This window comes from Lethenteron reissneri, chromosome 54, assembly GCF_015708825.2.
Source record: "Lethenteron reissneri isolate LAM-NWPU_2019-01 chromosome 54, ASM1570882v1, whole genome shotgun sequence".
Lineage (NCBI taxonomy): Eukaryota > Metazoa > Chordata > Hyperoartia > Petromyzontiformes > Petromyzontidae > Lethenteron > Lethenteron reissneri.
The window spans coordinates 11,780,871-11,797,397 of record NC_083832.1 but is presented as its reverse complement, the minus strand read 5'-3'; the positions used below and the strand labels follow the sequence as shown (position 1 = coordinate 11,797,397).

General features: G+C 59.7%; 1 protein-coding gene across 2 annotated transcripts in view; it reads right to left on the bottom strand.

The window, feature by feature from the left end:
• The window catches only part of PTPRG (protein tyrosine phosphatase receptor type G), a 72,199-nt gene that overhangs the window by 12,530 nt on the left and 43,142 nt on the right, over positions 1 to 16,527 (bottom strand). For both annotated transcript variants that reach the window (XM_061574062.1, XM_061574063.1), the window contains exons 7-16: positions 13,206 to 13,363; positions 12,302 to 12,446; positions 10,433 to 10,650; positions 9,330 to 9,459; positions 7,398 to 7,453; positions 4,058 to 4,307; positions 3,029 to 3,211; positions 1,465 to 1,785; positions 778 to 907; positions 269 to 360 (exon numbers count right to left, since the gene is read on the bottom strand). In XM_061574062.1, the coding sequence (XP_061430046.1) occupies positions 269 to 360; positions 778 to 907; positions 1,465 to 1,785; positions 3,029 to 3,211; positions 4,058 to 4,307; positions 7,398 to 7,453; positions 9,330 to 9,459; positions 10,433 to 10,650; positions 12,302 to 12,446; positions 13,206 to 13,363 (1,683 nt within the window). The remainder of the gene's footprint in view (positions 1 to 268; positions 361 to 777; positions 908 to 1,464; positions 1,786 to 3,028; positions 3,212 to 4,057; positions 4,308 to 7,397; positions 7,454 to 9,329; positions 9,460 to 10,432; positions 10,651 to 12,301; positions 12,447 to 13,205; positions 13,364 to 16,527) is intronic.

Here is a 16,527-nt window from a genome sequence, read left to right as displayed (position 1 = left end):
GGTCTGCTTTTCGCTTGCAAGTTTCAGATTTACTGCAATACACCCGTCCTTGGATGGGCAAAAGGCTCGTAGAAAATGATATCTGGGTTTGTCCCGTGACCTCCGACCAGCAAGCCTTCTACACTTCACGTGACGGCCTCAACGTGCATCTAGCCTGGCACAATCTCCCTGGTGATGTCACCGCCTCTTGGTGGTGAATGTCAGCTGTTGTTGATGTTGTTGATGTTGTTGATGTTGTTGTGCATGTGTGCGCTGTATGCGTGCTCACCGGGGATGGGGATTGCGGGGAGGCCGGAAGGTGGCACCACGCGTGGGGAGCTGCTGTCCTCCACGTAGAAGTGCGCCGTCTGAAAACACTTCCTGTGGCACAACACGGCACCGCACCACCACACCGCACCACCACACGTTACCACAGAGCACCGCCACACCGCACCACTACACAACACGGCACCGCACCACCACACGTTACCACAGAGCATCGCCACACCGCACCACTACACAACACGGCACCGCACCACCACACCGCACCACCACACGTTACCACAGAGCACCGCCACACCGCACCACTACACAACACGGCACCGCACCACCACACCGCACCACCACACGTTACCACAGAGCACCGCCACACCGCACCACTACACAACACCGCATGTCACCACCACACCGCACAGTATTGTACAGCATCACCACAGAGCACCCCACACCGCACCGCATGTCACCGTCACTCCCCTTCTCTCTCCATCTCTGTCTCTCTGGCTGTGTGGGTGCCAGTACCTCCAGTACACGAGGATGGACAGCAGCAGCGCCAGGCACACGCAGGTAAGCGCCGACACGATCATCAGCGGAATCTTCCAGTCAGTGATGGGGCCACGAGCCAGGCCTTCGTGGGACTCGTTCACCATGCCTGCACCGCACCACAAAGCACCGCACCACACCGTACCATACAGCATCGCACCATATGCCACAACACAGCACTGCACCGTAGAGAGCCACACACAACAACACAGCACTGCACCATACAGCACCACACTACCCCACACAAAGACAAAGATCCCCCGTATAGCCTCAACAGACTTGGGGCAAGTGCTGTTAACGGACACCTATGAAGAGCCGAACGGTACCCAAGGGGATGGGTGGCCAGCACCGTGCCCTGGCGATGTTTACACACTGTACTAGGAACTCATTCAAGGCTGAGTCGACCTAGGGGAGACCCAGGACCGGTTCAGAAAATCGTCATAGCGCAACGCACTAACCGCTACGACACCGCTTCCCACGACTACCCCACACACGAAGACACATGCACACATGCACACACACACACCCACTCTCATACACACACACACTCATACACGCACACTCTCACACACACACACACACCCACTCTCATACACACACACACTCATACACGCACACACACACTCTCATACACACACACTCGCCGGAGACGGACGGCACCCACACCTGCATGAGTGCGCCCTCCGCCGGCACGCTCAGTGTCGTTCCGAACCCCGGGGTCCGGAACGGCGGCGGTCGCCCACATCCTGCGGTCGCCGCGGTCGCCGCGAGCGACGCCGACGGTGACGAGGGTTGCGAGGGTGGCGACGGTGGCGTTGGCGCCGACGGTGGCGAGGGTGGCGTTAGCGGCGACGGTGCCGACCGGCGCGGGCCGGGGAGTGGTGGGCAGCGCTGCGGGAACAGAGACGGCGCCGCCGCCGCTGCCCCCTTCTCCTCTGTCCGTCACGCCAGGCCCCGCCGCGGCCTCCGTGGTGTTCGCCGACGGGGCTGACGATGACCACGACAACAACGCAAGGCACAATGTGGATTTAAATCATTATCGTTGTTATTGTTATCATCATGCTCTCGCTCGTTTACCCGGAAGAGCGTCACTGAGCCTCAATACTCTTTTTCAGGAGGGCCTGTTTTTGCAGTAAAGGGGGGTGACGTCATTGCTGCTGCTGCTGTGTGATCCCAATTGAGCGATCTGTCGGTGATTTCTTAGCATTGGGATGTTCTGGAGGTTCCACTGTGTGTTTTGGGTTTAGCTACGGGAGGAGGAACCCGGAGGAAACCCACGCAGAACAGGGCGAGAGAACGTACAAACGTCGTGGTCGCGAATCGAACCCAGGCCCTGGTTGCCGTGGGCTACGTGCGTCTCCACTGCGGCGCCACCTTGCCAGCTCCGACGCGACCTCGGCTCAAGACGCAGTGGAGGGTCCAAGTGGGGGGGGAGATAAACCCCTCATCCCCCTCCCTCCCCTACTGACTTGAGATCCAATAATTGGAAATTGGTAGGGTATTGACGTTTGTAAAAGTAAATATATTTAATGTTTTTTTTATTATTAATGCAGGGCCAGAATTAAAACGCTTTCAATCTTGAGAGCGCCCCCCCGCCCTCCGGGAAGTTTATAGATCTGCCTCTATCCAGATTCTGCATAAAGACAGTGGCCATGTTCATTTTATAGAGACCGAGGCATAGAGTCTATGGGCCTCTATGTGAGTCTAAGGGTCTCTATGGGGTCTCTATGGGAGTCTATGGATCTCTATGTGAGTCTAAGGGTCTCTATGGGAGTCTATGGGTCTCTATGTAAGTCTAAGGGTCTCTATGCGAGTCTAAGGGTCTCTATGGGAGTCTATGGGTCTCTATGTAAGTCTAAGGGTCTCTATGCGAGTCTATGGGTCTCTATGGGAGTCTATGGCAGAGAGAGGAAGTCCGTCAAAGGCAGCAGCAGCAGCAGCAGAGAAGAGGAAGTCTTGAGCCTGGACGTGAACAGACGCAGGGAGTGGACAGCCTGAGCAGCGGAGGGAATGGAGTTCCCGACTCTGGGGGAAGCAGAAGAGAATGAGGACCTCCCGCTGAGCGAAGGTTATCTGGGAACTTCCACAGAAAGCCTTGGCGACGGGAGTGAGGCGTGCGTGTTACTGGGGTGAGGTGGTGTGGCTCGCCCTCGGTGTTGATCTCACCCTCGGTGTGGCTCACCCACGGTGTGGCTCATCCTCGGTGTGGCTCACCCAGGGTGCGGCTCACCCGTGGCGGTGGGGCTGCTCCATGCCGGCGCCAATGCAGAGGCCGTGCCGCGCGTGGTGCCCCCCCGGCGCCCCCCCGTCGCCGTGGTCACGCCGCTCCGCGTGGGAGGCGTCGGGCTCCGGGGGTGGGGAGGAGGCGAGGACCGGGATGCGGTCGTCACGGCGACCCACGCAGTTGCGGCCCCTGGGTACGCACAATCACCGGTCACATCCACGGGCGGCAATACTTGGCGATGCGCCGATTTCCGTTTCTTTCATCGTTGTTCCTGTATTTGTTTTGCTATTGTCACCGAGGTGACCCCAGGTCACTCATCTTGCGAATGAGACTTCTCTACGCTGGTCTCACGAATCCTCACCCGGTCATACAGTCACCTTGCAGCTCAAACGCTGTTGCTATTGGGCCTGGGCCCTGGTTGCTTGGTCCTGGGGTGAGGTCCGCGGCGTTGCTCTCTCTCTCTCCTCTCCCGTGTTTCCCTTCCCCGACTACCCTTCTAACCCCCACCTCTTCTTCGCTACTCGAGTTTCTCTGTCGATGGGACGGTTGCCTTGGGACGGCGTGTAAATCACTCTGGTGTGGTTGGTGAGAGGTGCCCCATCTTTAAATTGGATCTCTTGGCGTCACGTTAGGTCTCCACGCAAGTCTATTGGTCTCTCTGCAAGCCTCTGGGTCTCCACGCAAGTCTGTGGGTCTCCTCGCGGGGCAGCGCAACCCCTCTGTGTCAGGGAAGGGCCCAGGGAAGCGGATATCGCAGAACTACATTCGGCCAAACTTGAGCCGTCAGTGTCGAAATCATCGGATGTGATCCGAGGAATCGCTACACTCGAGGGCTGCGCTGGAGAATGGTTGGGCGAACGAAATCGGATTTCAGCTCCAGGATCTCAGCGGCACTGGCTCAGCGTCTCCGACACGGCCATTATGAACCGCCCCGTGCCACCCAGCCACCTCGACAGGCGTCGCATCGAACGCGACCCGGAAACTGCTGGCTAGTGACCCCGTGACCTCTCGGCCAGTCCAGCTGACGTCACCCACCTCCTCTGGTTGTCGCGGCGCTGCCGGTCGTAACGGGGACCGCGGGGGTGGGGGCTGCGCCGCTCCGCGGGGGGAGCACCGCAGTTGCCGTCACCGGCACGGGCGTGGTCGCGGCCGCCGGAACCGACCAATGGGGCGCGGCGGAGGACGGGGGGGAATTCCCAGCATCTCCCGCTGCGCCAGGAGAGGGGGCGGCACTGCCGTTGCCCGCAGGCGGTCCTGCCGCCGTGCCTCGCGTTTCCATGGTGACCTGCGGAGCACATGGGATCCCCTAACTAGTAACGATTTAATCGCTTACAATTTGATTTATAGAGCGCCTTCATTCAAGGCGCTGGACATAGTAAAGAAAAAGGTGATAGAAGAGAGAGGAATGAGCGACCGCAATAGAGAGTACTTAGAGGTTACGAAGGGATAGGGGAGGGACGGGAAGGAGTGCAGGGGTGAGGGGAGGAAATCAAATCGAAAGGGTGATTGATTGCTTGAGTAATTAATCGGTAGACAGGCCGGCTCCACTGGAGAGCACCAGGCAGGGCGGTTGGCTCGCCTCGCCACGAGGGGGCAGCCAAGGCACGCCAACCGGGCTGTGGAGGGCCACGTTTACGCCAAGGAATTTCTGCCACCCCAGGGGTTTTTTACGATTTTCACGCGGCCCGGCGGTAGGTCGTTCTCGCGGTTCCATTCTGGCGGGACGCCCTGATTATTATCATTATTATTATTATCCGGTGGCTTGTGAACCGCAATGCGACTCCGTGCCGCCCACTTCACGTTTGAGCCCTCCCCGTGACGTCGTTGAAATTGAGTCGAGGGCTGCTGCTGGCCGGTGTCCCCGTCGAAATTTGAGAAATGTCTAAAAATGACACCGCACGTCACCCAACTGGGCTGACGCACAAGCACACGCTCAGCACCCCTACAGCTAAATAATTGTAGCCCGAGTCTGGGAAACACAGCCACGGCTTCCTTCGTGATCGCTAAATCATAATTATCGTTTGCTGAAAGAATCAATTTTTTTAAATTTTCATTTATTTTAGTTCCCCCCCCCCCCACCTCCCCGGGGGTTTATCCCGATCGCATTATCGGCGCGCGTCATAAGCGACAAATCCGTTCACACTCGAAGCTTGAAGCGGTGCATCACACTCCTGTGTAAGCAAACGCCCCGCAGAAGCAGAAACCGCAGAGCTACCTCTTGCGATCCCTCCGCCCGCCCCTGCCACACTGAGTAATGTATGTCGCATGACAGTCAAACCGTTATTTAAATCCCAGCGATGGAATTTACACAAATTAACCTTAACCCCGGCTCTCGCACAATGTACGTGATGCAGTCACTGTTAGTCTGTTGATGGTCGGCGATGCGGCAATCGACTCGTCTCGACGAGCTGTACTCACGACGCACCACCACTACGGTGCGTGCCGCGAGCATTCGGGGTTTCGGCGCAATCGTCCTCGCTGCGTTTCGACATCGCGGAGTGGCACTGATTTCGGATTGATTGGTACCCCAGCCGCGGAGTGAAGTACACCCCTGGGGAAAATAGTGCCCTGGGGTACAACCATGAGGATCAAATTATAATGCAAAACCAAACTTAATACGATGAGTTTTTTCGTGTTTGTGCAATCCATGGTGGCCGGGCTGACAGCAGAAACTCTTTAGACTACTCGGTCTAGCATGGGAGAAACGGCAAGAAGGTGGAGAGTGAGTGAGCTGTTATAAAAGGACACATAATGGCCACGTGGAGCAATCTGTAATCAGACACGTAATAATAGTGCCCGCGTCATCCCCCGGTAAGTTCTATAATGGCCGTGCCAATTGCATGGAAAGTTTGTCCCAGAAGCAAGCGTGGTGCCAGCCGTCCGCATGCCGTGACGATTTTCCAGATGCCCGGTGCCGTTCTTAATCATAAAGAAACAATGAATTCATTACAACCAGGTGGGGGGGGGGGGTCATATCAGTAGCGGGCCCCACAGCTAACCCCCTCCCCGGCCCCGGAGCGTTGCCACGGCAACCCGCTTGGCAGGTGTGAAGCATTAGGGGCCGAGTGGCCGCCCCTCGGCTCGGCGCGGAGACATTAGCGAGAGGTGAAAATTAAAACCACGGCGCATCAACACATCCGACGCTCACACCGCCACCGCCGCCTCCGCCTCTGCCGCCGTCACGCCTGACAATTTCCACAGCGGCATCAACCGCATTCTCACCAGCCTCCTGGGATGGGGGGGGGGAACCGCATTTTCTCAACCGTATTCGCGCCACGGTCCTTGCCACGTAACCCACGGTCCAAACTGCATTCTCACTTCACTCGACCGCACTTTCACCGCACCTGCTGGCCTCGTCACCGTGGTTATCATCACATCCTCACGGTCTTCTCTATCCCTCATCCCCCCACCCCACCCCCACATCTATCGCGATCGTGGCGTCGCGCCGCCACAAGAAGAAGAATCCGTTCAGAACTCTTCGCGGGGCAGCGCGGCCCATCCGTGTCGGGGAAGGGCCCGCGTGGAAGCGGACTTTGCAGAACTACACGCGGACAAAGCCGAGCCGTCACCAACGAAAATCTTCAAACGTCCGCGGCGGTATTCCCTTGCTGTTCCAGTCAAAGGCGACGTCGTGCGACGTCGTTTCACGTCGGTACGTGACGTACGATGACATTATTAAAACGTTCAAATTGAAATTATCGCTTTATCGATGAAACTTTGGTTGTTGTAAAAGCTGAGTAGCCATGGTCAATACACTGCACCTACCGCGATCCTGCGATGCGGTACAATTATTCATTATTTACAATTATGTAAACTGCATCGGTCACTGCATCGTGCGCTTTCAGATGCCGTCTGGATCGCTCTTCCTCATCGCCCTCGTCACACAAAATCTATCAAACTCACTCAATCATTTAACCACTCATCCACCATCTCTTCCATTCCCCAATCTCACCCACTCACTCACCGTTTCTCCCATCCTCTCACGCACCCACCCATTCACTCACTCTCACAAATGAGAATCCTCTATCCTGGTCTCGTGAGTTCTCGCCGAGTTAAACAAAATCTACTTCAACCGAGAACTTGTGAACAAGAGACGAGCGCTGCCTCGATGCTCATTGGAGCAGAAAATTACAAATTACTTTCCACAAACAGTGCGCACGTGCGATGGGCCAATCGCAGCTCCGCCTCATGCTGTATTGGGCCGCAGTGGTGGAGCGAGGAGTGAGCAGCGAGGGTGAGCTGGGAGCGAAGAGCGAGGGTGAGCTGGGAGAGAAGGTGAGCTGGGAGAAAAGGTGAGCTGGGAGCGAGGGTGAGCTGGGAACGAGGGTGAGCTGGGAGCGAGGGTGAGCTGGGAGCGAGGAGCGAACAGACGTACCCAGTTCGCCGGGGAGGAGGACGAGGAGAGGACGCCCCGACCGCTGCTCGCCGAGCCTGCGGGACACGACACGGCCGCGTGGTCGGGGACACGATCGATGCCGAGGGGTCACGGCGCCGGATCCGCTGCCTCCGGCAGGGCGCTCTGCGTCGCGAGAGCGTGTCTCGTCCCGTCACGTCTTGTTGGTTCGCGCTGCGTCGTATCCTGTCGTGCGTACTACGTGTCTCTATATGCACGCGCGTGCAGAGCGGCTTGTGTCGCGCCGCACCGGATCGCTTCCCGCTGCGTCTCACGTAGCGCGGTGCAGCGTAACGTCGCGGCACCATCGCCGTAGCGTCGTCGCGTGTAACGATGCTGCCGATCGAGCGGCGTCGCGTGGCGGCGCGTACCGCTGTTACGTGCCACGTCATACCGCGCCGTGTCATTGTTTCGCATCGCGTCGTGTCACGTCGTGTTGTGCACGTCGTCTTGGCGTGTCGTGTCGTGTTGTGCACGTCGTGTTGGAGTGTCGCGTCGTGTTGTGCACGTCGTCTTGGCGTGTCGCGTCGTGTTGTGCACGTCGTGTTGGAGTGTCGCGTCGTGTTGTGCACGTCGTGTTGGAGTGTCGCGTCGTGTTGTGCACGTCGTCTTGGCGTGTCGCGTCGTGTTGTGCACGTCGTCTTGGCGTGTCACATCGTGTTGTGCACGTCGTGTTGGAGTGTCACATCGTGTTGTGCACGTCGTCTTGGCGTGTCGCGTCGTGTTGTGCACGTCGTGTTGGAGTGTCGCGTCGTGTTGTGCACGTCGTCTTGGCGTGTCACATCGTGTTGTGCACGTCGTCTTGGCGTGTCGCGTCGTGTTGCGCACGTCGTCTTGGCGTGTCGCGTCGTGTTGTGCACGTCGTCTTGGCGTGTCACATCGTGTTGTGCACGTCGTCTTGGCGTGTCGCGTCGTGTTGTGCACGTCGTCTTGGCGTGTCGCGTCGTGTTGTGCACGTCGTCTTGGCGTGTCGCGTCGTGTTGTGCACGTCGTCTTGGCGTGTCACATCGTGTTGTGCACGTCGTCTTGGCGTGTCGCGTCGTGTTGTGCACGTCGTCTTGGCGTGTCGCGTCGTGTTGTGCACGTCGTGTTGGAGTGTCGCGTCGTGTTGTGCACGTCGTCTTGGCGTGTCACATCGTGTTGTGCACGTCGTCTTGGCGTGTCGCGTCGTGTTGCGCACGTCGTCTTGGCGTGTCGCGTCGTGTTGTGCACGTCGTCTTGGCGTGTCACGTCGTGTTGTGCACGTCGTCTTGGTGTGTCGCGTCGTGTTGTGCACGTCGTCTTGGCGTGTCACATCGTGTTGTGCACGTCGTCTTGGCGTGTCGCGTCGTGTTGTGCACGTCGTCTTGGCGTGTCTCGTCGTGTTGTGCACGTCGTCTTGGCGTGTCTCGTCGTGTTGTGCACGTCGTCTTGGCGTGTCGCGTCGTGCCGCTCTGTATCACGACGTTTCATATCGTTGTCATTACAATAACGATCTCGACTTGTAACGACGCCGCACAGTATCCGCTCGCTCTCGCAGAGAGAGTGCGACTCAGAGGCGCGAAGAGGAGAGGTGCGAGATTCCACCCCTCCCTCAAGCTCTGCGGTCCTCTACGTATGAAGGCGTGCCGGCCAATTCACGTTTACACGTGGGAGGAAACCGAAGCACCCACAGAAAACGCATGCGAGCGATGGGGTGACGCTGTCCCGTAGCACTAGAGATTAGTCCACACTTGCTGTATTGCCTCCTCCTGGCGAGCCAGGGAGCAGCTTTTCCTCGATGCCCACGGGGAAATCGGAGTTCAAGGACGACGTCTGCGTGTGACCCGTCTGCGTGTGACTGGATCAGAGGCAGCCACGTGCAGCGTGACGTCGTACCGTGACGTCGTACCGTGACGTTGTACCGTGACGTTGTACCGTGACGCGTCGCGTTACCGTCGGGGTCGGCGGCGCGCGGGGGGAAGGAGACGGGGTCGCTGGGCGCGCTGCGCACGCCGCCCTCGCACACGGAGCGCACGCGGATCTGGTTGACGGCGCCGGCGCTCAAGTCGCGCAGCACCACGCCCTACCGCAGCACACAACGCACAAACACACACACACGTATTGTACACACTATGCACACACACACATTATACACACACACATTATACACGCACACATTATGCAAACACAAAGAGACAAACACATTTAATATACACATACACACATGCACACATGATATACACACGCAATTATATATAGACACATACACATTATGCACACACAAAGGGGAGACATACACATTATAAATGCACACAGGATCAGTGGAACACTGCGCCGTGTCTGCATTGAGAGACTGATATTTCCCATGCGCGGAGGAGACGATGACCCTGCCACGGGCGGGTCGGACCGTGCATGGGGCTGTGCGGGGGTGGGCAGTGAGCCCCCAGATCGCCGAGTGGCGGTGGCAGCAGCAGCAGCAGCAGGAGTAGTGTTGGGGGCCAATGTGAAGTGGAATCTCCACCGGTGGGCGAGCGCTTCATCGCCGAGAAAGCGCCGCTCGCGATTGCTTCATTCGCAGCTGCGCCATCCGCAGTTTCAATTACAACCCTCTTCACGGAAAATAACGAGCGGGGATGAGGGACGGTGACCGAGTTCGTCATCTCCCCCACACAGTTTAATTCCAGTGAATCAGCAACAGACAACATGCCGACTCCTTCACGTATCTGTCCCCGCACACAGTAAAATACACATTTGTCTTTGCACACATCCCATCAGCCAGAGGGCCTTCTGCGAGTGCGTAACTTCCGCAGCGTTGGTTCAACGCTCCAATCGGTACGACGGCGCTTTGTGCGCAGGGACAGGTGTGCGACGGGAGGCGCGTTGCCTCGTTCGCTCGGTTTGCTGCCGAGATTCTCCACGTTGACGCCGACGACTGCGCTCAGTTCCACCGTGCGTGGGCTGCTGCCGACCCTCGGATTCGAACCCAGGACCTCGCTCGGCACTGCCGGCTCTCGCGCGCCGTCAAACGGCTTCCCCCCTAACACTGCCGCCCTCACCGTGTCCTGGTCTCCGTCTGTCAGCCGCTCCTCCTCCTCCTGGCTCGCCCCGTGCGAGTACGTCACCGCGTAGCGCTCGATGGGATTGGCCGAGAGCTCGCGGGGTCGAGCCCAGGTCACGCGCAGGGTTGCGGCGATCCCCGACCCCTTACCGGCCGCCGACCGCTCATCGCCGTCGATCCGGTCGACGCGCAGCCCGTCCGGCACGGTGCTGCACTCTGCCACGACACAACCGCCAAACGCCGCAATTGCGGTGAACCACTGGCCGCCCGGGCGGAATTCAACACTCACTGCCACCGCCGCCTCTACCACTCACCATGGCCAGCCCCGTCGCTACCGCCACGACTACCGCCGCCGCGACCGCCGCCATTTACTGTCAGCCCCACTCACGACAAGTGGCGTGAACAGTACGAGTGTGAAAATTAAATTTGTTTAAAGATGCATTTCCAACCCCAACCCTCCCCCCCCCCACCAGATTTCACTCCGGCTGTAATGCCAGCGACATGACTGTACTGTCGGCGTTGAGTCGCCAGACGGAGGAATCCATAGCTGTCGATGGTTACGGTTACGGGGGGGAATCGAGCGCTTCACCAAGTGGTGACCCTGATCGTGGTAATTAATGAAACCGCTCGGGGGGCGGGAATCGTGACGCGTCCAGAGAGCAAACACTGCGACCTCGCATCTCATTACCAAAGCCCGGCACACGCCGACTGACACGCCGGGTCGCCACGGGAGAGCAGGTGGCATGATTACACACGGGGGGGGGGGGGGGGGGAGGCTATGCACACCACAGTCCTCCGCTACCAACACCGCACCCACCATCGCCACCGGCAGTGCCCCCACATCACGGCTAAAACCTCCACCGCCCTTATCACCGCCACCTCCCACCCCCATCCCGCTCGGCAACTTGGCCAGTATAGCCCCAGGCTGCCCCCTCCACTCCACCACCCACGACGCCCCCACCCTTACCACCAGTAAGACGTGTGCAAATGCCTCCAATTAAAATTCTTCAAAGGAACGTGCCAGTCAGCTGTCAGGAGCACGTGTGCCCCGACCCACGCACGGCCCGTGCAAAGAGGAGCAGGGGTCACCTGTCTGTGTGTACGTGTGTGTGTGTATGAAGAGCGGTGGCGCAGTGGTTAGCGCACTGAGCTATGAACCCGATGACCCAAGTTCGATTCACACTCACGTCCGCCAACACCGGAGACGAATATCCGAGCCGGTTTTGAGTACACTCAGCCTTAAATTGTGCTGGCTACCCCACCCCCTCGTGTGCTGTGCCGGCCTTCATAGGTGCTCGCTAACAGCACTTGCCCCAACAGTCTGTTCAAGGCTATTCGGGGGATCTTTGTCTTTGTTACCACATGTGTATACATGTGGTACTGGCCAACCACCCCTTCTGGCCACACATCTCTTCGTAGGTGCTCGCAAACAACACTTGCCCCTACAGTCTGTTGAGGTTACACGGGGAATTTTTGTCTTTGTGTCTGTGTGCGTGTGGCAGGAGCGTCGCTAATCTGCGAATCCTGACATTCGCTCCCTAACGACATCTATCTGGCTTCTGCCCGTCTGACGCTAATGTATCCACCACGGTCAGACTTAACCCCTTCCCTGGCCCGGCGCTCGCGACAAAACCCGCTCAAAGCAGTCGCCAGCACCACCGCGGCCAGTACCACCACCACCTCCACCACCACCAGCCCAAGGTGCCATACAGCAGGAAAAAACAAGTGTCCAATCACGTCGCCGAGTCAGGAGCTTTTCTGCGAGGATCACTCTGCGAAGGTACTGGCTGGACGAGTGAGACCACTGGGCCTCACCTGTGAACAGACACACCTGTGTACAGACACACACCTGTGTGGCGAGCCTCACCTGCCAGGGCGCGGTGTGTGGGCGAGGCGAGGTAGATGGCGATGCCGGCGCTGGGCTGCAGGGGCCGGTAGTTGTCCTGCAGGTAGTCGACCACCTTGCTGAAGCCCACGCACTCCACCGTGAACACTCCACAGAAACGGGACAGCTGCCCTCCGCCGCACAGCACGCGCACGGCATGTACATGGCAGGAGCACAGCACGCACGGTACACGGGATACATTAGACACGGCACACGTGGTACATGTCATAGCACTACGGATAGCAATGCATAGCACAAATTATACATGAGACATGGGACACGTGGAACACACAAAACAATGCACATACAGCGCTCGTAGAACAACTTGTGGCACACCACCAGTGACACAACTAGTGACCCCACGGTGACCCCGTAAATAACCTCATCATGGGCCCCAATTGGTGACCCCGCCAATGACCTCACCTACTTGGCTTGGTGTACAGGAGGTTGTGGGTTCGATCCTGACCCTGACGCCTGCTGCTGTATATTTGGAGTTCGATCGCATGTCTCTCTCCCCGTGGTTACGTGGATTTTTCGCCGGGTCCTCCAGTTTTTCCCTCCACATTTAGAATCAACACGCGTTTTGAGTATTTGGCTGCTGTAAATTTCCACGCGATAAGCCACTTCGTTGAGCTATCATTTGTGGCCAGGTCGCTTCTGAAAAAGAGCTACATAGCTCAGTGGGACTTACCTGGTAAAAGAAAAAGAAAAACATCAGTGAGCCCACAAGTAACTCCACCAAGTAACCCCCCTGGTGACCACACAAGTGATCCGTCGATGACCCCGTCCGGTGATGCCACCGACAACTCCCCCCTCGTGGCCCCCGTCTCTGACCCGGGGTCAGGCGAGCCCAGCGGCGGCGGCGTGCGTGCGTGTGGGCCCGCACCTGTGCGTGTGAGATGAAGGCCGGCTGGCTGTAGACGGCCCAGCTGACGAGCGGGGAGCAGGGCGGCGCCGTGAGCGACCCCTCGTAGCTGAGGTAGGAGCCCAGCTCCGCGGGGAGCAGGGAGCGCGGGGACAGAGCGGGGATCAGCGTCTCCTTGCCTGCCGACAGGGGGAGGAGGTGGGGGGCGAGTGTGGGAGAGAGAGCAGAGGGGAAAGGGGAGGAGGCATGTATTATGGGAGAGTCACGACGCGAAGGATTAAGTGCCGTGTGGCAGAAGCACCTGGGATGCCGCGCGACATGGAGTTGACGTCGTGTGTGCGAGTGAGGTCGTGGGATCGGTGGTGCAGTGGTTAGCACACTCCGCTACGAACCTGGTGACACGAGTACAATTCCCACTCACGGCCAACACCGGTGACGGTTATCTGAACCTGTCCTGGGCCTCCCCTAGGTCGATTCAGCCTCAAATGAGTACCCGGTGATGGGTGTCAACATCGCCACTGGAGAGACAAAGGCGGCCGGTGTGGTGCTGGCCACGCACCGCCCCGTGTGCCGTTCTGGCCTTCATAGGTGCTCGCAAACAGCACTTGCCCCGACAGTCTGTTGAGGCTATACGGGGGATCTTTGTCACGGACGTATGGGGAGCAGTTCCACGGTGGCTATTATCATACCACAGCCCACATTCTGCGGCACAGCAGCACAGACACCACGCATACCGCACAGCACAGCGCACAGCACAGCACATGACACCCAACACACAGAACACAACACAGGTACCACGCATACCGCACAGCACAGCGCACAGCACAGCACATGACACCCAACACGCAGAACACAACACAGGTACCACGCATATCGCACAGCACAGCGCACAGCGCAGCACATGACACCCAACACACAGAACACAACACAGGTACCACGCATACCACAGCAAGGACCAACTGAAGCCCAACGTGGGACAGTGAGGAGCCGCTTATCGGGCGGCCGTGCCGTCACCCTAATGGGAACAAATCATTTGCGCAAAACAAGCGGGGGGCTAATTACGGTGATGAACGGCACCGGGAGGTGGGGGGAAATGGGAAGGGGCGCCGTTTGAGGTAATTAACGGCGCTGGTAAGTGGGAGGGCGACCAGAAGAGTGGGTAGTCGAGCAGGGCGGGTAGTGGAGCGGGGCGGGTAGTCGAGAGTGGGTAGTCGAGCGGGGCGGTGTGTGACCGAGTGGGGCGGTGTGTGACTGAGCGGGGCGGTGTGCGACTGAGCGGGGCGGTGTGTGACTGAGCGGGGCGGTGTGTGACCGAGCGGGGCGGTGTGTGACTGAGCGGGGCGGTGTGTGACCGAGCGGGGCGGTGTGTGACCGAGCGGGGCGGTGTGTGACTGAGCGGAGCGGTGTGTGACTGAGCGGGGCGGTGTGTGACCGAGCAGGGCGGTGTGTGACTGAGCGGGGCGGTGTGTGACTGAGTGGGGCGGTGTGTGACTGAGCGGGGCGGTGTGTGACCGAGCGGGGCGGTGTGTGACCGAGCGGGGCAGTGTGTGACCGAGCGGGGCAGTGTGTGACTGAGCGGGGCAGTGTGTGACTGAGCGGGGCGGTGTGTGACTGAGCGGGGCGGTGTGTGACTGAGCGGGGCAGTGTGTGACTGAGCGGGGCGGTGTGTGACTGAGCGGGGCGGTGTGTGACTGAGTGGGGCGGTGTGTGACTGAGCGGGGCGGTGTGTGACTGAGCGGGGCGGTGTGTGACTGAGCGGGGCGGTGTGTGACTGAGCGGGGCGGTGTGTGACTGAGCGGGGCGGTGTGTGACTGAGCGGGGCGGTGTGTGACCGAGCGGGGCGGTGTGTGACCGAGCGGGGCGGTGTGTGACCGAGCGGGGCGGTGTGTGACCGAGCGGGGCGGTGTGTGACCGAGCGGGGCGGTGTGTGACCGAGCGGGGCGGTGTGTGACTGAGCGGGGCGGTGTGTGACTGAGCGGGGCGGTGTGTGACCGAGCGGGGCGGTGTGTGACCGAGCGGGGCGGTGTGTGACCGAGCGGGGCGGTGTGTGACCGAGCGGGGCGGTGTGTGACTAAGCGGGGCGGTGTGTGACTGAGCGGGGCGGTGTGTGACTGAGCGTAGGATGAGAGTCGACGCGGCGCTGCATCCCGAGTGAGAATCGGCACGCGACGCCGCCAGCCTCCCCCCAACGACGTTCAAATTACCGCTCTTCAAATGAGTCTCATTTCATCCCCGCGCGCCGGTGGGGGAGGGGGGGCCGGGGATGGGGGGAGGGGCGCGGGGGGCTACTCTGTGGGCTCGAGCCCTTGCGCCCCCCCTCCCCGCCGCCGTCGTCCCTGACGTCCGGGTACCGGCTGCTGTTTCGGATTCACAGCATCCCCTCTCTCCTCCATCCCCCTTCTCTCTCCCCCCCCCCTCCCTCTGTGTCTTTGTTAGAAAATCCCGGCTGGACAGCAGCAGCAGCGGCGGCGGCGCTCCATCCCGAACCGGCGCGTGCCCCCACCCCCCACGGCACAGCCGGTTTCCTCCTCCATCTCTGCCGAGTGCGGCTCTCCCCCCTTTCCACCGGCGGTCTGCACCACCCCCGGCCCGAGTGCCTCCCCTCTCTCCCACCAGGATCCCACCAGGACCCCCTCTCTCCCACCAGGATCCCTCTCTCCCACCAGGATCCCCTCTCTCCCACCAGGATCCCCTCTCTCCCACCAGGATCCCACCAGGACCCTCTCTCTCCCACCAGGATCCCCTCTCTTTCACCAAGATCCCCTCTCTCCCACCAGGATCCCACCAGGACCCTCTCTCTCCCACCAGGATCCCCTCTCTCCCACCAGGATCCCACCAGGACCCCCTCTCTCCCACCAGGATCCCCTCTCTCTCACCAGGATACCCCTCTCTCCCACCAGGATCCCCTCTCTCCCACCAGGACCCCCTCTCTCCCACCAGGATCCCCTCTCTCCCACCAGGAACCCCTCTCTCCCACCAGGATCCCACCAGGACCCCCTCTCTCCCACCAGGATCCCCTCTCTGCCACCAGGATCCCACCAGGACCCCCTCTCTCCCACCAGGATCCCCTCTCTCCCACCAGGATCCCCTCTCTCCCACCAGGATCCCACCAGGACCCCCTCTCTCCCACCAAGATCCCCTCTCTCCCACCAGGATCCCCTCTCTCCCACCAGGATCCCCTCTCTCTCACCAGGATACCCCTCTCTCCCACCAGGATCCCCTCTCTCCCACAAGGATCCCCTCTCTCCCACCAGGATCCCCTCTCTCCCACCAGGATCCCCTCTCTCTCACCAGGATACCCCTCTCTCCCACCAGGATCCCCTCTCTCCCACAAGGATCCCCT